General features: G+C 48.9%; 1 protein-coding gene across 1 annotated transcript in view; it reads left to right on the forward strand.

Moving 5' to 3' along the window:
- Positions 1–24,769, forward strand: part of otogl (otogelin-like) — a 40,227-nt gene that overhangs the window by 10,046 nt on the left and 5,412 nt on the right. The window contains exons 15-48 of the mRNA XM_056282216.1: positions 81–226; positions 340–466; positions 601–778; positions 1,351–1,475; positions 2,427–2,636; positions 2,930–3,098; positions 3,250–3,324; positions 4,586–4,629; positions 4,900–5,065; positions 5,645–5,752; positions 6,233–6,371; positions 9,422–9,556; positions 11,791–11,937; positions 12,051–12,170; positions 12,405–12,521; positions 14,510–14,666; positions 14,879–14,905; positions 15,031–15,210; positions 15,828–16,106; positions 16,197–16,314; positions 16,406–16,485; positions 16,907–17,808; positions 18,266–18,443; positions 19,168–19,310; positions 19,415–19,438; positions 19,533–19,625; positions 19,752–19,935; positions 21,588–21,805; positions 21,908–22,049; positions 22,201–22,386; positions 22,908–23,120; positions 24,173–24,277; positions 24,398–24,505; positions 24,648–24,749. Coding sequence (XP_056138191.1) covers positions 81–226; positions 340–466; positions 601–778; positions 1,351–1,475; positions 2,427–2,636; positions 2,930–3,098; positions 3,250–3,324; positions 4,586–4,629; positions 4,900–5,065; positions 5,645–5,752; positions 6,233–6,371; positions 9,422–9,556; positions 11,791–11,937; positions 12,051–12,170; positions 12,405–12,521; positions 14,510–14,666; positions 14,879–14,905; positions 15,031–15,210; positions 15,828–16,106; positions 16,197–16,314; positions 16,406–16,485; positions 16,907–17,808; positions 18,266–18,443; positions 19,168–19,310; positions 19,415–19,438; positions 19,533–19,625; positions 19,752–19,935; positions 21,588–21,805; positions 21,908–22,049; positions 22,201–22,386; positions 22,908–23,120; positions 24,173–24,277; positions 24,398–24,505; positions 24,648–24,749 — 5,445 coding nt within the window. The remainder of the gene's footprint in view (positions 1–80; positions 227–339; positions 467–600; positions 779–1,350; positions 1,476–2,426; positions 2,637–2,929; positions 3,099–3,249; positions 3,325–4,585; positions 4,630–4,899; positions 5,066–5,644; positions 5,753–6,232; positions 6,372–9,421; positions 9,557–11,790; positions 11,938–12,050; positions 12,171–12,404; positions 12,522–14,509; positions 14,667–14,878; positions 14,906–15,030; positions 15,211–15,827; positions 16,107–16,196; positions 16,315–16,405; positions 16,486–16,906; positions 17,809–18,265; positions 18,444–19,167; positions 19,311–19,414; positions 19,439–19,532; positions 19,626–19,751; positions 19,936–21,587; positions 21,806–21,907; positions 22,050–22,200; positions 22,387–22,907; positions 23,121–24,172; positions 24,278–24,397; positions 24,506–24,647; positions 24,750–24,769) is intronic.

Raw genomic sequence — 24,769 nt, forward strand, 5'->3', positions numbered from 1 at the left:
CAGTCCTATCACCTATCACCCTTCCAGCTTTTATCTCTCCTTCCCTTTCTCCTTCCCTCTCTTTCTCTCTCTCTACCTAGCGGAGTGCTCAGTGGTAGGGGACGTGTTCGTGACGACCTTTGATGGCAGGATGTTCCTCCAGCCAGGAGCGTGTCAGTACGTCCTGGCAAAAAGCCGCAGCAGCAGCAGGTTCACCGTCACACTGCAGTACACGACATGCGCCGAGGTGGTGTACCCAGGCACACAAACACACGCGCAAACAAACTCGCACGCGCGCGCACACTGCGGCGTTGTTCTTAGAGGTAACCTTCCCCGCCGTTTGGTCCGTTTTATTTCCAGCAGCAGGTGTGCATCCAGTCAGTGACGGTGGTTTTGGACGAGGATGTGAGTCGTCAGGTGACTTTGACCAGAGAGGGGGAGGTGCTCATCGGCGTCAACCCGGCCCCAGTCCTGCCCTACTCTGATGGTAGGGATCCACGAGGGCTTATGGGTTTCACGAAGACTGAAATGTTAAAAAATGGTTTAGCAAAAAAGACAAAAAAAAGGTTACAAATCGCTTCTCATATCTTCAGTTACTGTTTTTTGTCTCTTGGTAACCAGATGCTGTGGAGGTGCGGAGACTGACCTCTGTGTTCACGCAGCTGAAGGCGCGAATAGGCCTGCGGCTGCACTATGACGGCCGTGGGGGGCGGATTTACCTGCAACTCCACAATCAATGGCATGGTTCCACCCTCGGCCTCTGCGGAACCTTCAACGGAAATCTACGAGATGACTTCCTGTAAGCGAGCAGGCTCTTCTTACTGCGAGTTCACCACTGAAAAATACTGTTTTGGGGCGTCCGGGTAGCGTAGCGGTCTATTCCGTTGCCTACCAAAACAGGGATCGCTGGTTTGAATCCCCGTGTTACCTCCGGCTTGGTCGGGCATCCCTACAGACACAAAAGGCTGTGTCTGTGGGTGGGAAGCTGGAGTTGGGTATGTGTCCTGGTCACTACATTAGCGCCTCCTCTGGTCGGTCGCAGCTCCCGTTCAGGGGGGAGGGGGAACTGGGGGGAATAGCATGATCCTCCCATGAACTACGTCCCCCTGGCGAAACTCCTCACTGTCAGGTGAAAAGAAGTGGCTGGCGACTCCACATGTATCGGAGGAGGCATGTGGTAGTCTGCAGCCCACCCCGGATCGACAGAGGGGGTGGAGCAGCGACTGGGACGGCTCGGAAAATAGGGTAACTGGCCAAGTACAACTGGGGAGAAAAAGGGGGGGGGGGGTACTGTTTGCATAATTGTGCATTTTGTGTGTGTGTGTGTGTGTGTGTGTGTGTGTGTGTGTGTGTGTGTGTGTGTATGTACAGCTCTCCAGCAGGTATGATAGAGGGAACTCCTCAGCTACACGCTAATGCCTGGAAGGTGTCATCTGCTTGCTCAGCTCCAGTCAACCTACCCATCATAGACCCATGTGAGATGAACCAGCACAATCGTAAGCGCCACTATTTTGGGTTTAACACATATTCTTCTTCCACTTATTTCGATAATTGGAAGGCAAAGAGCGTTAAGGAGATTAATGAGGAAGTTTGCTGTGGCGGAGGGGGGGGGGTTAATTAATTTCATGGCTTTATGAGCCAGAAGTCCTACCAGTTGCATCCCACATACTTATTGTCCTTGATTGCTGGAGGGGATGTTAATTTGTACGTGCTTTCGTTCTGCTTTCTGAAGCAGTGTTTCCCAACCCAGTCCCATGTGCTGCAAATTTTCATGGTAACCCTTCATAGGTAGGCCTGTGTGGACCGTGCTTTAGCAACCAATCCTATCATAGCACTTAATTCTGTCAGGAGTACCAAGTCGGACACAATTAAGTGTTGGTTGGTCAAATAAGGGGCAGCACGGTGGCGCAGTGGTTAGCGCGGTCGCCTCACAACAAGAAGGTCCTAGGTTCGAGCCCCAGGGTAGTCCAACCTTGGGGGTCGTCCTGGGTCGTCCTCTGTGTGGAGTTTGCAGGTTCTTCCCATGTCTGCGTGGGTTTCCTCTGGGGGCTCCGGTTTCCTCCCACAGCCCAAAGACATGTAGTCAGGTGAATCGGCCATACTAAATTGTCCCTAGGTGCGAATGTGTGGGTGGGTGGGCCATGTGATGGCCCGGTGGCCTGTCCAGGGTGTCTCCCCGCCTGCCGCCCAATGACTGCTGGGATAGGCTCAGCATCCTCGCGACCCTGAGAGCAGGAGAAGCGGTTTGGATAATGTACAGATGGTCGAATAAGTACAAGCAGGCCAAACAGTGCAGGGTTACAGTGAAAATCTGTAGGGCAGGACTTGTTTTAGGACTGGGTGAGGAAACACTGATCTAAAGGAACTGCACGAAACCGAATTCTTCCGGAGTTGCCAAGAACAGTATAGAGTCCAACGCAACCAACCCTGTTGTATTTGTGTTCCAGTCTTCTACGCGTCTCTGTGCGAGGTGCTTTTGGGCAGTGTGTTTGTTCCATGCCACGGCTACGTCAGTCCCACCATCTACCAGCAGCAGTGTCGCTACCAGGCCTGTCGCTGTGGGAACAGCTGCTTGTGCACGGCTCTGGCTCACTACTCGTACCTCTGCGCCAAACACGGGGTGGACATCAACTTTAGATCACACGTCTCCGAGTGTGGTGAGTTGCAGAGTCCTCTAACTGGTCATCTGGGTTGGTTCTGGTGGTGACATATTCTGCCCTTAATGCATTCTGAGATATGAAACGGCGGTCCAAAAAAAAAACTAGATGCAGGTTGGAGCACAAGTGAGAGCAAAGGACACCAGCATACATGTCCATGTGTGGGGGTGGGGTTGGGGATTGGGTGGGTATGTTTATGTCTGTGTCTGTGGTTCTGCCACTGTGATTGTGCATCTTAACAGTGTGTGTGTGTGTGTGTGTGTGTGTGTGTGTGTGTGTATGCATATATATAGGTGTGGTGTGTCTCGGAAGCATGCTGTACCACTCCTGTGTGTCGTCCTGTGGTCGGTCCTGCCGTGCTCTATCCAGCACGGAAACCTGCAGTCATGATGACTGTGCGGAGGGGTGTGGCTGCTCAGAGGGCAGTTACTACGACGATGTGCGGCAGCGTTGTGTGCAGCTGTAAGACTTAAAATTATCTCATGCATCAACATAACGGCGGTCACGAGTTGTCATTTGATACAACCGAACAGCCCATCATGAACTACATCATTCCGTCAGTGTCGACTTTGCTTACAAATCTCATTCAACAATGTCATGGGTTTATCCTCAGGTCTCAGTGTCACTGTTACGCCATGGGTGGCGTGTTTCAGCCGGAGGAAGTGACCTTCAGTGCCTCCGGTCCATGGTGAGTCACATTGGCTCTGTTGTAGCCAGACAGACTGACTCTCTCAGCTAGCTGCCTGCACACAGTATCATTCAGACACCTTTGAGATCATAATTAAACCTTCGATGGAGCACCTGAGGTTAATTAATGCTGGACCGTGTGCCACTTTACAACAGCTGTTACTCAGCACATTGATTCTTATTTCTAATAGAAAATGATAGCATGGGCGTTCGGGTGGCGTAGTGGTCTATTCCGTTGCCTACTAACACGGGGATCGCCAGTTCTAATCCCTGTCCCAGATAGCATCCAGATGTGGGACACTTCAGGCAGTGATGCAGCACTGATGGCCTTCTTCTGGCCCTGACAAAACAGATGTGAACCTGAAGTGGCCCACATGTATAATAGCAAATATGGCCCAAATCAAATGTGGGCCTTTTTGGCAAAAATGCGGCGCTCTCAGCAACATGTAATCTGGATGTGACCCTGAAGTGGCCTGTGTGGTAAATGGTGAATATAGCCCAAATATCACAAAACAAATATGAGCCCCCTTTGGCAAATATGTGGCACATGCGGCATTGCTATGGCTTGGTTCTGGCCTGGATCTCGAAAACAGGAGCAGACCATCCAAGTGCCATCATTCCACGTGGTATGTGGGCCGGATGAAGTGTTGGGCGTGGGACGGGTCCAGGCCACAGCAATTTTGCTATCTGGGGTGTTACCTCCGACTAGGTCAGGTGTACCTACAGACACAATTGGCCGTGTCCGTGGGTGGGAAGCTGGATGTGGGTATGTATTCTGGTCGCTGCACTGGTGCCTCCTCTGGTCGGTCGGGGCAACTGAGGGGAATAGCGTGATGATCCTCCCACGCACTACGTCCCCCTGACGAAACTCCTCACTGTCAGGTGAAAAGAAGCGGCTGGCGACTCCACATGTATCGGGGGAGGCTTGTGGTAGTCTGCAGCAGTGACCGCGATGGCTTGGAGAGTGGGGTAATTGGACGGGTACAACTGGGGAGAAAAAAGGGGGGAAAAAACAAAAAAAAGGAAACAATGGTCGCTGGACACTTTCAGTATCACGCATCTCCAGGAATTTCCAGTGTTGCGGACAACTTCGTGGATTAACATGCTGTTTGAATGAACAACATGTTATTTTTCTGTTGGGTGGCGGTCAAAAGTGGCATGCGAGCACAAGAAAATGAACCTTTATGCTGTTTTTGCGTTTAAGATCGTTGGCCTTTCTCCCTGACTCAGTAACAACAACAATTGTCCCCCTCTTCCCACAGCTTGTGCAGAAATGGGAAATTGGAGTGTGTGCCAGAGGAAAGAGGTAAGCCAGGCTTTTCCTCCATCTTTCCTGTCCCTGCTCGCCTTCCTTACAGGCATCCCACAACAAAGTGCCATTTCAGGCTGTATCCCTACCCGCTGAAATCAAAAGCTTTACATCTGAAGTTGGAACACCCTTCCCAAGACTGGCGGTTGCGGTTGATGTTCATGGATGAGAGGGTTGATTTCTTTTAAGTGTGTGTGTGTGTGTGTGTGTGTGTGTGTGTGTGTGTGTGTGTGTGTGTGTGTGTGTGTGTGTGTGTGTGTGTTGTAGAGCCAGAGAGTGCAGAACTGGGGGAGTGTCCTGAGGGGAAGGTGTACCACAGCTGCACCGAGCAGAGAGGAGGCGTGGCCTGTGAGCCAACCTGTCGTAATCTGATGCTGAACCTCACCTGTCCTCTCAATACCCCCTGCATCCCAGGCTGTGTCTGCCCAGCAGGGTAATACACAAGGACCGGATGCCTTTTTAAAATAATAATTGATTTTTGTTTTTGTTAATTTTCAGTGTCAACTGTCCAAAGTAACGGGGAGTGCAGGAGAGAGGTGAAGAAGAGAGTGCAGGCAGGGTGGAGTGGGTGGAGAAGAGTGTCAGGAGTGATTTGCGACAGAAGGGTACCAGCAAGAGTTAAAGGGAAGGTTTCTTACCGTCCCCCACATTTAAACCAGAGAGCTGCAGAGTAAAACCACAGCCACTTATTTCTGACTACTAAGCAGCTCTGCTGAAGCAGTTTTGGTCTTGTACAAGGTTACTTTGAAAGGGGTTATTGAAGGAAGAGAGACTGTTGATGTTTTACTGTCCTCACCCAAATATCTCTGGGTGATATGGGATATAAACCTTCATGAGCATGCTTGTCTAAACTCAAAAGCCACAGCTTCCTAGAGATTGTAGCATCCCATATTGCAACTTCACGATCTAGTAGTGTACAAACTAGGAAACTATAAGATGTTGTACGTGACATTTGTCCCAATGCATTGTATACTGTGCTCCTGCTTCATGAGATGTGTATTTTTCTCTTCAGGTTGGTGCTGCACCGTGGGGAGTGTTACTATCCAGAGAACTGCCCGTGTGCCTGGCTCGGGCTCGAGTATCTACCCGGAGAAACTGTGGCTACTCCATGTTCCAAATGGTACAGTCTTTATAATGTGCCCTCCCTAGTGAGACTTCCCACTGGTAAAAAAAACAACAAAAAAAAACCTTCCCTAGTGGTAATATTATTCTTAGAGGGAAAGATTGAATAACACGGCTAAGGGAAAAGTAGAATGTCCAGACAGAGGCTTAGATGTAAAATAATGCATGAAGATTTAATCTCCTTTGCTGATAATTTTCTAGTTGTTTTGTAATCGTAATAGATATAGCTGACGGTTATGTGAAACTGAATAAACATGCAGCCTTACCCGTTTTTCTGTAATATACAATGCACTGTTACCATGTCTAGCATGCTGCATGCAGCATTTTCAATGCAAGTCTGGTTAAGGTTGCAGTATATGAACGTCATTCATGGTATGTTGTTTTAGCATGCGCACAGTAGTATGATTACTCACTCTCCTCCCATCTGCACCTTGCTCTCCCTTCTTTCACATTGGCGTCCACCTATCTCCTTCCTCAGTGTCTGTCACCGTGGCTACTTTAACTGCAGCTACTCACCGTGTCCAGCTGTGTGTACTGTCTACAGTGATAGACACTACCACACCTTTGACGGCTTAGAGTACGACTACCACTCTGACTGCCAAGTATACCTGCTCAAAGTGAGTGATGTGTGTGTCTCTGTGATGTGTGCGTTGATGTGTGCATGTATATGTGTGCCTCTACTTGTGTATCAGTGACCATGTATGTTCTAGAGAGGTTTTTTTGTGTTCATGCTTATCTAAGTTTTGTATGTAAAATTTAAAAAAAAATGTTGCGATCGATTTCCAAAATTTATTTCCCCGTAATATTGTATGGATTTCAAAAGGAACACACAATTGCGAGGCAGATGGCATCGGAGTTGGTTTGTTAGTTTGTCCGAGAAATGTGTTAGTTTCATTTAGCAGATGTTTTTACCCAAAGCGATGACGTACATCTAAGAGTTAATACAACACAAGCAAGGATCTAGTCAGGAGACAACAATGCAAGTAAGTGCCAAAAAACTAGGTTCAAGTCTGATAGGACATAGGTGTCAACACGCAGTGCACAAAGGCCATGCATAGGGTGCATAGAAGCGTTTCTTTTTTTTGGGGGGGGTCTGTATTTTTATTAATATGTGGAGGTGTTTGTGAAAGAGCTGGGTCTTTAAGTTCTTCTTAAAGATGGAAAGGGACTCAGTGGATCGAATGGAGTTTGGTAACTCGTTCCACCACCGGGGAACTACAGAAGAGAAGAGTCTGGCTAGTGACTTAGGGCCCCGTTGTGGTGAAAATGCCAGGCGCCTTTCATTGGCAGCAGGACTGAGTGTAGACCTGAATGAGGGAGTTCAGGTAGCTGGGAGGAGTTTTAGTTGCTGTTTTGTAAGCAAGCATCAAGGTTTTGAATTTGATGCAGGCAGGAACTAGGAGCCAGTGGAGGGATGTGAATAGCAGAGTGACAGGTGCCACCCCGTGGACCCACCACCCATGGGGATGAGCAGTAGGGTAGGGTGCAATGTAGGCTGAATGGCAGGCAAAGGCGGGGGCATGCCAACGTCCGGCATCGTAGACTGGTCCAAGAGGACCAACTGGGAGGAGACCCTGGGGTAAACCCAGAACTTGCTGGAGGGACTACATGTCCATTCTGGCCTGGGAATTCCTTGGGATCCCCCAGGAGGAGCTGGAGGGCATTGCTAGGGAGAGGGACATTTGGAGTGCCCTACTTAGCTTACTGCCACCGTGACCCAACTCCAGAGAAGCGGCTGATGATGAGAGATGAGAGTGACATGTGCTGTTTTGAGTTGGTTGCAGACCAGACGCACCACCACGTTCTGGATCATTTGCAGAGGTTTGAAAGTGCATGCAGAGAGACCTGCCAGTAAGGAGTTGCAGTAGTCAATGCGTGATATTACAAGAACATGTACCAGGAGTTGTGCTGCATGCTCAGACAGGTAGGGTCTAATTTTCCTGATGTTGTACAGGGCAAATCTGACTGAGCAATCGAGACAACATGAACCTTAAAGGTTAGTTGGTCATCAATCATGACACCCGAGTTTTGGGCAGACTTTGTGGGCATGAGTTGGTTTGATCCAAGCTGGATATTGAGCTGTTGTTGTATGGATGGACTTGCTGGGATGACAAGGAGCTCAGTCTTAGATAGGTTAAGCTGGAGGTGGCGTTCTTTCATCCATGCAGAGATATCAGCAAGGCATGATGATATCCGTGCTGTTACTGTGAGGCCATCTGGCGGGAATGATAGGAAGACTTGGGTATCATCAGCATAGCAATGGTATGAGAAACCATGGGAGCGGATGATTGCACCAAGTGAGGTCGTGTATATTGAGAAGAGAGGGGGACTGAACACTGGCCCTTGAGGCACCCCTGTGGATAAGCCATGCAGTTTGGACACTTCTCCCCTCTAAGATACTTTAAAAGATCTCCCTGAGAGGTAGGACATGAACCAGAGGAGCGCAGATCCAGAGATACCAAGCTCAACGAGTGTGGAGAGGAGGATTTGGTGGTTAACCTGTCAAAGGCAGCTGACAGAAGCTCTAGCCAAACGCAGTGATTCCATTACTGACAGGAGTGCTGTCTCGGTAATGTGACCCCGCTCAAAGCCAGACTGATTCAGATCATACAGATTATTCTCAGAAAGGAATTCAGAGACTTGATTAAAGCCTGTGCACTCAAGTGTTTTTGATAGAATGGGTAGGAGTGAAACCAGTCTGTAGTTTTCAACCTAGGCTGGGTTGAGTGTAGGTTTTTTGAGCAGCCGGGTGACCCAAGCTTGCTTAAATGCAGTGGGGAACACACCCGTTGTAAGCGAGGAGTTGATGATGTGTGTGACTGTGGGGTTAAATGCGGGGGAAATGGTCTGTAGGAGGTTGGATGGTATCGGGTCCAGCGGACAGGTAGTGGGACGAGTGTATGTGTAGGTACAAGAGGCGGTATGTATTTAAGGGCTGAGAAGGAGCATCCTTGATGTTTCCTGGTGAAGGCTGATTGGGATCTAGGAAAGCAGAGTCAAGAAGCTCACTTTCTAATCTTGGAAGAGTGTTTTTTAATTAGAGCAGATTGATGTGTGTGTGTGTGTGTGTGTGTGTGTGTGTGTGTGTGTGTCTGTACGCGCGCACACCAAGGTAATGCTATCAGACATTGTGTAAAGCTGTAGCAACACAAAGGTGCCACTGTTCACCACAATCCCCAAGGCTGCAGCGCTCCCAGGGATATAGAATTGGAATGACCAGAACAGATATTCTTATTCAAAAAATGGACTGCCGACCACCTTGGAAACCTCAAAAGAATAAGAAAGAAGGTCAGAGCTGTGTCTGAATATTGAATTGCAATTGAGTTGCTTCTTCTTCTCACCTCTCATTCATCAGCATTGACTGTGTTCAACTCAATGGGTCTTAATTGTTTCCTGTATTTTATTTTTTGACTGTACCTTTTCCCTGTTGTTGCACTTTGCACACCTTACACACTTTGCAATGCCTTTGGAACCCAGGATGACCATATGACTGCTACAACACAAGTTAAAAGGGGACTCTTCAGATAAACAAATAAAAACTACTATTATAGAGTGATTCGGCATAGACTTGAGAAAAACACATAGTGAGGAGTCCACTTTGGCATGTTAAAAGGTACTCCACTTATAATCGTTTTGAATATTACTCTGTTTCTTCCTTAATATCCAGAGTGCGGGAGAGACTGAGGTGTCCATTGTTGCCCAAAACAAAGACTGCTATGAGAGCGGCATTGTCTGCATGAAAATACTGGTCATTCACGTGGGACTTACCAAGATCTACTTCACAGACAACTCTGGCAACCCTGTGTGTGTCACACACACACACACACACACACACACACACACTCTCTCTCTCTCTCTCTCTTTCGTCCTCGTTTTTGCTCTTTTTCTCCCCATTCAACACCACCTACCCAGGTCAGTGTTCCCCAGACCTATGCATATCCTGTTAAAGAGGTCATATCATGCTTTTTGGGGTTTTGCCTTTCCTTTAGTCTGTTATACAGCTGGGAGGTGCATGTAAAACGTCTGCGGAGTAACAAAGCCCAAGTCCATTTCAAAGGGAGTTACTCTCTCTGACAGAAAACACTAAATGCCTCGTTTGTAGTCCAGCATTTTTTGCCCCCCCCCCCCGTTACTTATCTACGTCACTATGTAACACATTTTCATAATGTCATGCCCGCATGGTGGCTAGTTTGGCCCGTCCCCAAACAAGGTTAAGTAGTTTGGCCGGCCCTCAAACAATGGTAGGTAGAGCGGATGGGTCACAGATTTTGGTGCAACACCGGAAAAAGTTTGGCTGGCACGTATGGCGATGCCGAGAAGACGCCATTTTCTTCGTTGTGAAGGCAAATTCCCTTTGTGTGGACTTCCAAAGGAAGACAAAAATTAAGAATCGGTGGTTAAAATTCTTTTTTGCCATTATCCCTCAGCAGTACAACCCCAACCTTTAATGTCCCCTTCATTTTACCGAGGACTGCTTCCTGACCCAGGCACAGTTCAACGCTGGATTTTCGATTTGTTTGCCTTCCTTTAAGAAGAAAGCACCAGACAACATTGGATAGTTTCTTTTTTCAGGCCACCAGCCACAACCCAGCCTGTGTTTGTTCATACTGGGTGTTCGGCTAGATTAGTGCTAAAAGACGGGGCTGTTCCATCTGTAAAGGGCCGTGTTGAGGAGTCAGAAGCACAAGCTGTAAATAACTTAATGTAGCATATCAGCTTTCTGATATGGGAACTAGGCGACCACTAGGGGTGGGCTACCACTAGGGGCAGGCTTTTTAAGGGTTTTTAGGCGGGTGTTTGGCGGAAATGGGGAGGGGGTCTTATGATTGGGACTGGGTTGCAAGCAGCTAGTGTGGGTCACAACTGTAAACAAAAAGGGCAATAAACCTGAATGTTTCAACTGAGATTACACGGTCCTGACCTTTCAATGGATCGAAACACTTCAATATTACTGAAATGTTTGTCTTGTATTGATAACCCGACCCAAAGTCTTGTGAATACAGTTTCAGTGCAGACAATGGGCGTATACAAGGTAGCTGAATTCATTTGGGGCGCTAACGGCGATTTGCTCAAAACAATACAGCCGTGCACCAAGCAGTCAGATTACATAACCTTCATTTCAACCATATCCGCTCAAAGTCGTGGCGTACATGGATTAACAGGGGCATATATACAAACATTTTTATATATGGCTAAATCCACCGTTATGTCACACAGTAAGCAGGTAATGAGCGTAATATTCACTAGAGACGTCCTGCTGTAATCTTTTGTTGCCGATATTCTGGATCGTATTCAGGCTCAAACATGTACAGATGGATGTGAGAAGTTACCATTTCCAATCAAGAATGAGAAATTATGTTACTTAGCAGGTTCATAGTTTGCTTACGGAACCTCGTACCTACTCTTTTTTTTCCCCGTCGAGCCGTTTCCTCCTGAGGACGAGGCGGTGCTAAAAGCACTTATCGCTTCCCTTGGCAGGCTTCCGGAAATTGGCCAATCAGAGGAAAGTATTGGGCTTTTATGGAGGGGCTTCCAAAACTGCTTGTTTTGGGCAGGATGAACTGAGGGGCTGCGTTAAGGGCCATTATTAGATAATAAATAAGGATTTATTTTTTTTAACTGAATCATACAAAGCTACTCTACTGGAGCTCCAGAATAAAGATATAAAGCTGGAATGAGCATGATATGGCCACTTTAATGTTTCATACCAGTGCTGAATTCTATTTAGGATAGACTCACAATCTGCAAATTTTTCATATTTTGTGAAAGTGGTTTACTTTTGCACGATATACAAGAGATCTGTTAATTTGATTTAATTAATTTGTATTATTTTCTCCATAATGTCTTCTTCTCCCTTGCCTATTCATCATCGACTTCCTGCTTTTCAATTTCGTGTTCTCTCCTATTTGTTTTATGTGAGCATCCCATTGAGTCAGTTTCTTTGTATCTGTTGACTTTCTTGCCAGATAAAATGATCAACCCTGGGATACCCTCACTTTTGTTTATAATCCATCAGTTGTGTTTGTCCCACCTCAGAGTCCGTCCACTGTCGTGGGTCGAGGGTCAGAGTTTGAGCTGTGGAAAGCAGGGTACTACACTGCGGTCCACTTCTCCAACCAGGACCTGACAATCCTCTGGGACCGCAAGACCACTGTACACATCAGAGCTGGACCTCAGTGGAAGGTCTGGAATCATGGCACGCTTGCAGTATGACTGAAAATGAACACCATGTCATTTTGTTATTTTGAAAGTAATCTGAGGATGTTTGTCAGTCGAGTGTGCACCTTTCCCTCCAGGGTCTACTCAGCGGGCTGTGTGGAAACTTTGACAGTGTGACGGTAAATGATATGACCACCTCCAGTCACATGGAAGTCAACAACGCACAAAGCTTTGGCAATAGCTGGGCCCTGGGACAGGTGTGACATATTTGTTATGATGCCAATTGTTAAACAATAGCTTCAATTCAACAGATATTCCTCTATTAATCCTCAATTAATCTCTCTCTAATTTACTCATACAGCTTATAGTCTCTCTCTCAAATTCTGCATTCTGGCTCCTTTGGGTTCAGTGTGATATTTAAGTGTAATCAGATACTCAGTTGCCTTCTGTGTGTGTGTGTGTGTGTGTGCGTGTGCGTGTGTGTGTGTCAGTGTGAGAGTGACTATGTTGTTAAGCGACCGTGTGAAGGGGATTTAGGGAGACAGCCGTATGCCAAGAGGGAGTGTGCTCTCCTCTACAGTGATATCTTTGCTCCTTGTCACAATGTGGTAAGTAAGGATAGCCGCACACAAACACACTTATTGACATACATGAATATGCAGGCATTCACATGGACATGCCCAAACTCGCTCATGAATATCATTCCATATATTTCCATGCTCTGCACGAGGTATTTCGCCGCTTTACAGGTTTTTTTTTCTGATTGCTTAGCCACTGTCTTTGAAACTGTAGGTTATTTTTGCAAAACTCTACACACTAACCACAAAACCTTACACCAAACCAGTAAAACATTATACATATCTTGCAAAAGCAAACAGCTCTTGCAAAACTTCAAACTCTAAAAAAAAAAAGAGAAAAAAAAAGTTTATTTGCATCAATGCAGTACACACAAACTATCATTTGAATAAGCACATGAAACACCAACTACACACTGATAGTATAAATGAAAAACACTTGTGGCTTTTGCTTTTTCTGTATGCAGGGCATAGCAGTTCGCAGTACATCTAGTAAACGCACAAACACACAGGTTAGATGTGTAAAATATGGAGGTGTATTCCAAACATAACACACTACTCATACAAATAAGCAGAAAAAGTTCTATATTTATTTTCTCAAAATGTTCCAACAATCGTAATTATATGAACTAATAATTATATTAATAACCATAATTATATTAATTAATACATTTTTCTCGATGTGGTCAGCAGATGGCGCTGTGTGTGTACTTAATGTGATTTCAATTGTCGCCAGCTGGTCAAACCGAAAATACAGCACAGTACCTCCTCATCCTTTTTGTTGCTCCCTCTGGGATGTAAAGAGGAGACGGAGAAAGGTCCGGAAGAGGTTTAGAGCATCACTTTGTTTTGGGACTCTTACAGTAGATGTGGAGAGGTGACGAAAAAGACGGACATAACTTCACAGGTGTAGAACAAAGTACAGGTGAAGTTATGTGGTGCTGAATAAAATGGAGCATAATCTGATTTTAGGTGGGACGGTCCTTCGCGATTCTCTCTCTCTCTCTCTCTCGCTCACTCATACACACATGCACTACATCTCACGCCATTACTATTAACAAGACGTGGGGTTGAATACCCGTGTACCCATGTCATATTGATTACATATAAAATATTTTCCCTTAATGCTGCAAAATCCCCCCCCCCTTTCCTCCCCAATCGAAATCTTTGGCCAATTACCCCACTCTTCCGAGCCATCCCAGTCGCTGCTCCACCCCCCTGCTGATCCGGGGAGGGCTGCAGACTACCACATGCCTCCTCTGATACATGTGGAGTCACCAGCCGCTTCTTTTCACCTGACAGTGAGGAGTTTCACCAGGGGGACTTAGCCCGTGGGAGGATCACCCCCCGCCCTTCCGAACAGGCGCCCCGACCAGCCAGAGGAGGCACTAGTGCAGCGACCAGGACACATACCCACATCTGGCCTCCCACCCGCAGACATGGCCAATTGTGTCTGCAGGGACGCCCGACCAAGCTGGACGTAAGATGGGGATTCGAACCGGCGATACTCGTGTTGGTAGGCAGTGGAATAGACCGCCATGCCACCCAGATGCCCCTGTGAAATTTCATCTCAATGTGGCCAGCGGTATAGTACCCTGCCAAGGACAAAAAGGCTCAGATGATCTTTCATTTTGGTAATGATCAACTCTTTGTGGATGTCATGTGTCTGTCATAGCTGTCAGCCAGTCCCCTCAGCACCAGAGCTTGACCCGCATCCCATTATGCCGATGTCACGTCGCTAATCCCAGCCTTAATTATTTATTACTACTGACCCCCTAACCCAGACCTCCCTCGGTGTCCCCCAGTTAGATTTGGCCTGGTTCAGTTTGTGCCGTGTGTATGTGTGTGTGCGCACGTGTGTCCCAAGGTGGATGTGGCCTGGTTCTATAGGAACTGCCTGACAGACACCATGTGTGTGTGTGTGTGTGTGTGTGTGTGTGTGTGTGTGTGTGTGTGTGTGTGTGTGTGTGTGTGTGTGTGTGTGTGTGTGTGTGTGTGCGTGCGCACGTGTGTGTCCCAAGGTGGATGTGGCCTGGTTCTATAGGAACTGCCTAACAGACACCTGTAACTGTAACCGTGGAGGTGACTGCGAATGCCTCTGTACCTCCATCGCTGCCTATGCACACAAATGCTGCCAACAGGGGGTCACAATACACTGGAGATCCCCCTCCGTCTGCCGTAAGTGTACACACACACACACACACACACACACACACACACACACACACACACACACAAGGTATTGTGGTTGCCAATGAAGTATTGTTGAAAATTGTGATTTTTCTTTCAACTAAGAATCCTTAGTTCATATTGTCTTCATACTCGTGGAATAAATGACCTCTTTGACAGTGAAACACTTTGTGACAAGTGGTTATTTTGCTCTCTTACAGCCTATGACTGTGAATACTACAACCAAGGTATGTAAGACTGAGCGATACACAGTTTCTTGTGTGATGAATACTTTCTAGACCACTTGCTGTGGATCTCTCCGAAGTTCATTCACTGTTCATTAACCCACCTTTCCCGGATGACCTCGCCATAGAGCTTGGAGATGGTCCGTTCTCCCTGGTCAGCGCTGTCTACAATGACACCATCTTTGGGGTGAACCGCACCAGCAGCTCTGTGTTCCCCCTGCTGAGAGAGAGGTCGGGGCGACTGCTCCCGTCAGGCCTGCTCTTCAACTTCATGATCACCGCAGGACTGCAGAAGGACCGCACATCACGTGAGCCTTCCCACGTTCACACTCACACCATCACGCAGTCACTCATTCCCACACCATTGGGAATAAATGTCACTCTCAAGGGCGTCCGGGTGGTGTGGCGATCTATTCTGTTCCCTACCAACACAGGGATCGCCGCTTCGAATCCCCGTGTTACCTCCGCCTTGGTCGGACATCCCTACAGACAGAATTGGCCATGTCTGCGGGTGGGAGGCCGGGTGTGGGTATGTGTCCTGGTCGCTGCACTAGCGCCTTGTCTGGTCGGTCGGGGCGCCTGTTCGGGGGGGAGGGGAAACTGGGGGGAATAGCGTGATCCTCCCATGTGCTACGTCCCCCTGGCGAAACTCCTCACTGTCAGGTGAAAAGAAGCGGCTGGTGACTCCACATATATCGGAGGAGGCATGTGGTAGTCTGCAGCCTTCCCCGGATAGGCAGAGGAGGTGGAGTAGCGACCGGATGGCTCGGAAGAGTGGGGTAATTGGCCGGATACAATTGGGGAGAAAAAGGAGGGGAAAAAAATGTCTCTCTCAAACCAATGACATGAGACGGCAAATGTCCCATGAGTCTCCATTACCCCAAAAACAACGAACCAACTCTCCGTTTTGCCCGTTTTTCTCCAGGGGTTCCTGTGGTTTCGCTGGAGTCTGCAGAAAGACCAAACTATTTCCTGGCTGTGTCGGGGCGCAGTCGACTTCAGTTGGAGCTCTGGAAGCGAGGGGGGGAGTTTAGTCGGAGGGCAACTTTTATCCAGCACCAGGGCCTGTTTGTGCCGGGCCACTCCTCATTTGAACTTGTTAGCCAGCCAGGAGTCTTCCTGACGCTGACGCGCACAGCAGCGCGAGCCCAGAGATACGACAACACGGAGGGCTTCAAATCCAGTAGTAGCTTCACACTGGAGGGTCAGAAACACACACTTACACACACACACGCATTCACACACTTATACAGACTCACACATTAACTTCACGTGTGCTTCTGTCCTCTGCCAGAGAGCAGTTTTTTCATCCCGTACCGTATGATGTGCGAGTGGCGCTACCAGGCCTGTGCAAGCCCTTGTGTTCAAACCTGCAGTGACCCCGACGCCACACGCTGTCACTTCCTGCCCCCGTAAGATGCTGAGACAATTACGAGCACTCTTAATACACACCCGAGAAAGTCTGTATATCTATGTATGTGTTGTGTGCTGCATGTGTTACAGTGTGGAGGGTTGCTTTCCACGTTGTCCCAAGAACATGGTCCTGGATGAAGTCACCAGTAGATGTGTCTACATAGAGGACTGTGAGTATATGAGTTGCGGTGTCTCAAAGATCCTATATAGAATCTCTCACCTCACCTCACCTATCCTGTAACCTCTGGAGAGGTTGTTGAGGCACCGCTGTTGAATCGGCAATCAGTCCTCACCATCTCTGTCTGTCCTCAACTGTAAGCTGGCAAAGTCAAGCCCAGTCCACTCTCTGATGTTACATAGCCATCGCTTCTTCTGTCTCCCTCATCTTCACCCACCCCTCAATGTGCCTTGCAGGATGGTCTTAGCAAGGCCGGAACTTCTCAAGATGTGACCATATATAGAATAGGGATACATTTTGAATGACTAATTTTACTTGACAAGTCCACAGCAGTTTGCGGGGCATTTTTCTGCCAGTTATTGCACAAATAAATTGATTCCCTGAGTAACCCAGTCGATGTTTGCCTTTTCCAGGTGTGTCCCTTCCTCCAACCCCAACCCCTTTTGCATTTGTGACTCGGTCCAACAGAACCACCACAGCACCACCAACAACAACCATGACTCCAGTCCCGACAACTACCACCACCACAAGGCATACGACAACTATAACCACTACTACTACCACCACGAGAGTGACCACCACTACGAGGCCTACCACAACAACAATCTCTACCAGTGCTCCCACCACTCCCAGTACAATTCCTCCCTCAGAGAGGATCACCTATTCTACCATTCCCTCGACGTCCACATCTTCTCCTCCCTCCTCTCCTTCCACCCCGTCTGTATCCACCCCACTTGCTTTCACCACCACCCCAGAGACAACCACCCTCAGCACACCTGAAATGACTCCCACCCAAACCACAAAAATAACCACAGTGGTTACTAGTGCGGTAACCACGGCAACCTCCTCCACCACGACAGAGGCAGCTACTGTCCCCTCCTCAACCCCTCCTCTGTCCTCTCCCAGTCCCACCACAACATCTACACCCACTATGCCCACCTCCACCACCGATACCACACCTGCATCGACAGCCACCCCGACCCCAGCGCCCACATCCCCCACAACCTCCACCCTACCATCCCAGACCGTCCCCACCACACAGCCAGCTGCCACCACAACGGTTACCACCACACCCACTCACACTCCTGCCGCTGCCATCACGACCGCTCCTCAGCCAGAGCCGACTGACATGACTGTTACCACGGCGACCACCCCGACGGACACTTCAACGACTATGGTGTCGGCTACAGCACCACCTCCTGAGACTACCACTGAGCTTGTGACCACAGAGGGAGCCACAAGCCCCGAGACCTCTCCTACCACAGAAGAAGTATCAACTACACCTCCTCTCCTTTTCCCCACAACCCCCTGTACAGTAAGTTGGGCAGATGTGAGAAAACAAGCCCACAGGCACACACATACAGAGACATATTTGTTCTTTCATTCATTCATTCATTGCCCCTGCCTGTTTAATCTAGTCCATGGTTGTGGAGTAGCTGGGGCCTATCGCAACAAGCACCAAGGTCAGACGGCAGGGTGTTGGTACATTGCAGGACACTTTCTCAGACACTTTCTCGCTCACACTTCATATAGACACATGCTGCTCATCCGAAAACACCTGGATGATAAATCAGTGCGTCCTGGCTGAGACTCCGACCAAGACTACCCCCAGAATTCCTGAGGCGATAACATAGGAATGTGTTGAAAGATTGGTTCAGCGAATCTGCTGTCTTACTGACTGCAGCGCTGTGCATCATGTTCCTGTCTGTTTTGACTGATAGTTAGCTTTTGTGCGTGTCATTGATCAGTGTTGTGTGCATTTTTTTCCACAGCCCCCGTACTCTTACCGTGTAGACGAATGTGCGGAACTGATCTGTTTCAACGGAGAGCTGCTGCTCCACAACGCCTCCCTGCACTGTCGCTACAACACAACCAAGCCTCAGTGTAGCCTGCTGGGCCTGCCCATCCTGACCAACACGGACCCCTGCTGCCCACAGTGGCAGTGCCCCTGTGGGTATTAACAGACCGTTTCACTGCTCAGATGCCATTATATGTTAATGTTCAGGTGTTCCCAACCTTGAAAGCAGTTGTTTTATGGACCAAAAGTCTCGAGATAGCTAAATACATTCAAGAATATCCTATATTAGGGTGTCCAGGTGGCGTGGTGGTCTATTCCGTTGCCTACCAACATGGGGATCACTGGTTCGAATCCCCGTGTTACCTCCGGCTTGGTCGGGCGTCCCTACAGACACAATTGGCCGTGTCCACGGGTGGGAAGCCGGATGTGGGTATGTGCCCTGGTCGCTGCCTGGTCAGTCGGGGGCGCCTGTTCAGGGTGAAAAGAAGCGGCTGGCGACTCCACATGTATCGGAGGAGGCATGTGGTGGTCTGCAGCCCTCCCCGGATCGGCAGAGGGGTTGGAGCAGCGACCGAGATGGCTCGGAAGAGTGGGGTAATTGGTCGGATACAACTGGGGAGAAAAGGGGAGAAAAAATCCAGTATTACTCTCAGCTGTCAACGATCATTTTGTGAAAAGCTCAAACCGTAACACTTTTTGCACCCGGGCAGACACAATAACAGCAGACATGATGAGACAGACTGTCTTAGTGACGTTTGAGGCAGATTGAGAGACGATGCGTAATAGATGAACACTTTTCTGATGGCTTCATGTAATTGCTGGTCCAGCAGACTCGACTGAGATGTTTTATTTCCTGTCTGTATTTGTTGATGCCAGGTCGCTGCTCTGTGATGTCGGACCTGCGCGTGATCACGTTTGATGGTAACAACGTGGCTCTGTATGACAACGGCTCCTACATTTTAGTCCACCTGCCCAGAGAAAAAATTATCGGTACAGTGGAGAAATGTCCCACCAGCCAGGTAAAATAAAAAAGGACTGGAATATGAACTCGGGTCCATATTGATTTGCGTGTACATGTTGCTGTCTGATGCGTTCAGTGAATCTTCTTTTTCCTCTCTCGCAGAGCGTAAACTCGATCAGACGGCCTGTGAGTACCATCCTCTCATTCATCAGACAGTTATTTGGTGTGCTTCTTATTTTCAACGAAGTTGTTGCATTTCTTCTCCCGCTTCCTCTCTCAGAGTCCTACGGGTGGTACCTCTGGACTGTGTTTTAAGAAACTGAACATTACAACCTCCTCCTATAGAATCATCATCAACCGTCTGGACCGCAAGGTGACCTTCCTCGCTCCTCTCTACCTGTTCTGCAGGCCAAGATGCCATCTCGTGTATTCTGTCTGTGTCTAGCTGCCTGGCTATCTCTCTGTCTGTCTGCCTACCTTTCTGTCTGTCTGTCTTCAGGTGTCAGTGAACTACAGAGATGCCAGGCTCCCGTTCTCCCGTCAGTCTTTATATGTGGATGACACAGGCAGCATGTACTTGATCCATACACCTGGAGGGGTCAGTATTCAGTGGTACCATAGCACTGGCATCATGGTGCTCCTGTACACCAGTCCCAGTAACATATCTACACGAGGCCTGTGTGGTGAGTGCACACACACACACACACACACACATAAGTATTTGTCATTTCATTAAAAAACGAAGGGAAAAAAAGCGGCATGGTGGTCCAGTGGTTGGCGCTGTTGCCTCACAGCAAGAAGGTCCTGGGTTCGAACCCCAGGTCATCCCAGGTCCTTTCTGTGTGGAGTTTGCATGTTCTCCCCATGTCTACGTGGGTTTCCTCTGGGTGCTCTGGTTTCCCCCCACCGTCAAAAAGACATGTATGTTAAGGTTAATACTCCTACCTGTGCCCCTGAGCAAGGCAATGGAAAGAAGAACTGGAGTTGGTCCGCAGGTGCTGCAGCTGCCCACTGCTTCTATGCAATAGGATGGGTTAAATGCAGAAGACACATTTCACTGTAACCTGGGCAATGACGAGATAAAGTGGCTTTCGTTTCAAAAATCAAAATACAATAATGTATACAAAACTATACTGGCCTCCTCCTCCTCCTTCTTCTTCTTCTGGCTTGTTCCCTGTTTCTCAGGGGTCGCCACAGCAGATTTTTGCCCTCCATACCTTTCTATCTGATGCATCCCTCTCCCACAGTCCAACTCCTCTATCTGGTCTCTCCATCTTTTCCTTGGTCTTCCTCTTTTTTCTTTTGCCAGGTATGTATTTACAGGTCCAATACCCTCTTTCCTATATAGTCTATGCCTCCTCTCTGTACATGTCCAAACCATCTTGTCTCTCTCAGTTTCTCAGCCGTTCCTCTGATCTTGAACGTAGTGCTCACTCCTTCATTTCTCTTCCAGTCAAGGCCTACCACCTTTTTATTGATGAGTAAATAGATTTTATACGCCAATGATTTCACCACATCTAACTGCACTCTCAAGAAGTGGAGGCATGTCAGTTTTTACAGCTTTTTACTTTCGGACTGCTCCCGTCAGGGGTTGCCACAGCGGATCATCCATTTCCATCTCTTCCTGTCCTCTGCATCTTCCTCTGTCACGCCAGCCACCTGCATGTCCTCCCTCACCACATCCGTAAATAGTTGATAGCACCGGGTAGCGTAGCTGTCTATTTGGTTGCCAAATAACACAGGGATCGCTGGTTTGAATCCCTGTGTTACCTCCGGCTTGGTTGGGCATCCCTTACAGACACAACTGTGTCCCTGCAGACACAGCAGACACAACTGTATCTGCGAGTGGGAAGCCAGATGTGGGTGTGTGTCCTGGTTGCTGCACTAGCGCCTTGTCCGGTTGGTCAGGTCACCTGTTCCGGGAGGGAGGGGGAACTGGAGGGAATAGCGTGATCCTCCCACGCGCTACGTCCCCCCTGGCGAAACTCCTCACTGTCAGGTGAAAAAGAGGCAGCTGGCGACTCCACGTGTATCGGAGGAGGCTTGTGGTAGTCTGCAGCCCTCCCCGGATCGGCAGAGGGTGCGGAGCAGCAGCGACCGGGACGGCTCGGAAGAGTGGGGTAATTGGCCGGATAAAATTGGAAGAAGGGGGGGGGGATATAGTGTGAGTATTTTATCAATTAAAGCTCACTATCAATGAAGTTACCTGAAGGAAATGCATCGTGTTCCAACTTCACATGCATACATACATACATATATTACATACATTACATACATACATATGAATTCAATATAGAATGTAAGAAAAATATATCCTGGAATCCCTCCATGTCAGGCTGTTGTGATGGGAACCCGGCTGATGACTTGAAGCTGCCCAACGGCACAGTGGTCAGGGAGGTGGGGGACATGGTGCTTTTCCTGCAAGCCTGGAGGGTTCACACGTCTGACGAGGCCGAGCACATGCGCAGGGTCGGAGACAACTGCACCACCGGAGACTGCTCCACCTGCCTCTCCATGCTGCATCAGAGAGCATTCACCCCCTGCCACAGCAAGGTATATTGGTACACACACACACACACACATTGTTCATTTTTCAAAGCCGTGGTCATGAGTGTGTGTGTGTGTGTGTGTGTGTGTGTGTGTGTGTGTGTGAAGGTATCGCCAGAGCAATTCTGTGACATCATGTGGGCGGGGGACCTCCATTACAAGGACCACCAGTGTGATTTCCTGGCGGCGTACGTGGCGGTCTGCTACACACACCAAGTCTGCATCAGCTGGAGGCGACACAACTTCTGCCGTAAGGAGTACACAGGCATACACAGAGAAAACACACGTTCGTGCGCACACGCATAAAGGTGGCGAGAATACGTGCCTGCTCAGACACACCCCAAGGGCGCTCTCACTCGTCTTGTTTGCTCACATGTTGCTAAGCGCCTGTCACTTTGCAGCGCTGCGTTGTCCCCCCGGCAAGGAGTACCAGCCGTGTGTGAGCACCTGCACCAGCCGCACCTGCCAGAACAGAGAGTACTACGAGGAGACCACCTGCTCCTACATCCGGGAGGAGTGTGTGTGCCGCAGCGGAACCATCCTGCACCGCGCCGACTCGCCCTACTGTGTGACCGAGGATCGCTGCGGTGTGTCACTTTTGATTGTGCTCTATCATAATATCCTTGATAGGGTTAGAAGGGCATAATGGGTTGTCCGGGGGGTGTGGCGGTCTATTCCGCTGCCTACCAACACGGGGATCGCCGGTTTGAATCCCCGTGTTACCTCCGGCTTGGTCAGTTGTCCGTACAGACACAACTTGCCGTGTCTGATGTGGGTATGTGTCCTGGTTGCTGCACTAGCACCTCCTCTGGTTGGTCCGGGCGCCTGTCCAGGGAGGAGGGGGAACTGGGGGGAACAGCGTGATCCTCCCACACGCTACGTCCCCCTGGCGTCTGGTAGGCATGTGGTAGTCTGAAGCCCTCCCCGGATCGGCAGAGGGGGTGGAGCAGCGACCGGGACAGCTTGGAAGAGTGGGGGTAATTGTAGTACGATTGGGGAGAAAATCCCCCCCCCAAGAAAAAGAACATCATAATGACTGTTTTGAATGCCAGCGTGTTTACTTGTGTGTGTTGTGTTTTTTTTTGTTTTTTTTTTGTGGTATGTGTAGTGTGCACAGATAATGAGGGTAACCCCCGGGCCCCTGGCGAGGTGTGGAATGGCTCCACTCGTAGCTGCTGCCTGTACAAGTGCATGGAGAATGGCTCGGTAGTGGCTGTGGAACCAGACTGCAGCTCCAGCCCTGTCCCGCTGTGTGAGAGGGAGGGAGAGTACGTCCTGGATGTTTTGGAAGAAGGAGCTTGCTGCCCTAAGAAGATCTGTGGTAACCTCCTTAAACACTCAAATCCACAAATCGTCTCAACCCTAAACAACCAGAACGACGGCAATAAACCAGAGGTAGACATGAAATTGATCCGGGGGCATGCGGGTAACGTGGCGGTCTATTCCGTTGCCGACCAACACGGAGATCGCTGGTTGGTCGAGCGTCCCTACAGACACAGTTGTCCGTGTCTGCGGGTGGGAAGCCGGATGTGGGTATGTGTCCTGGTCACTGCACTAGCACCTCCTCTGGTCGGTTGGGGCGCCTGTTTGGGGGGGGCGGGGGAACTGGGGGGAATAGCGTGATCCTCCCATGTGCTACGTCCCCCTGGTGAAACGCCTCACTGTCAGGTGAAAAGAAGCGGCTGGCGACTCCACGTGTATCGGAGGAGGCATGTGGTAGTCTGCAGCCATCCCCCGGATCGGCAGAGGGGATGGAGCCGCAACCAGAACAGCTCGGAAGAGTGGGGTAATTGGCCGGATACAATTGGGGAGAAAAAGGGGGAAAAATCCCCCCCAAAAAAAGGTTTATCTGCCATTTTACTCTCATCATTATGATTTCACCTTTTGTAATGAGACACTCTTATTATTATCTCAAGTAAGGAGCTCATGTTAGTGTAGACAAGGGTAACTTCCAACCATTGGTCTTGTTCAAGTGTCCTCGAGCAAAACATTGCCCTGACCACCTGACTTGCTTTAAGTCACAATGGATAATAGAGACTTGATGACGACCTAGACTGACTGTAAACCAGTTTTACCCTTCTTATCAGCACTGGAATATTATCATTGAATCCCAATGGGCTGTAACATGGAAGTGGGCCACTTCACCATCTGATTTCACTCAATAGTCCTCTCCGCTCTGGTTGAAGGTGCGATAATTACTGAAACCAGCTGGAGTTGTGCTGGGATGAAAACCTGCAAACACATGGCGCTCTATGGCACATGATGGAGTACGGCTGCTTTAACCCCTCTCTCTCTCTCTCTCTCTCTCTCTCTCTCTCTCTCTCTCTCTCTCTGTCTTTCTCTCCCTCTCCCGCTCTCCCCCCTCCATGTCAGAGTGCAACATGACCATCTGTGACAGTGAGGCTCCACCGTGTGATAACGGTAACCGGCTGGTGGTTGGGTACAGTGCTCTGTCCTGCTGCCCCGAGTACAGATGTGGTGAATAATTCTGTATTTTCTCCTCCTTGCAGTACACTTAAGTCATTTCGGTTTTTGGTCATCTGGTGATCCGTCCATTTGTGCTCACTAAGTTCTGTATTTCGGTCAAACCCTTCTCAGAGTGCGACCCCATGGCGTGTCCCCCTGTATCTGTCCCAGACTGCAGAGAAGATCAGTTCCTAGTAGAGGTCAGGGAGGATAAATCCTGCTGCTACTCCTACCTGTGTGGTATGTTTGTTATCTCGTCGTCTTACAAAAAGGGGGGATTTTGGGTTGACGTCAGCACATCTGTCATGGCCCTTTCTGACTTGTCCCTCAATTACAGAGGCAAAACCACTAAGTCTGATTTTTGTGGGTCCTGTCTGTGCAGTGTGCGAGTCCTGTATTGAGCCTGTCCCAACCTGCTCACGTGGAGAAATCCTGGCTGTGGACATAAACACCACCAACAGCTGCTGTCCACAGTACCATTGTGGTAGATAAAACAGGTTTTTT

Source organism: Lampris incognitus, chromosome 6 (genome assembly GCF_029633865.1).
Source record: "Lampris incognitus isolate fLamInc1 chromosome 6, fLamInc1.hap2, whole genome shotgun sequence".
NCBI lineage: Eukaryota > Metazoa > Chordata > Actinopteri > Lampriformes > Lampridae > Lampris > Lampris incognitus.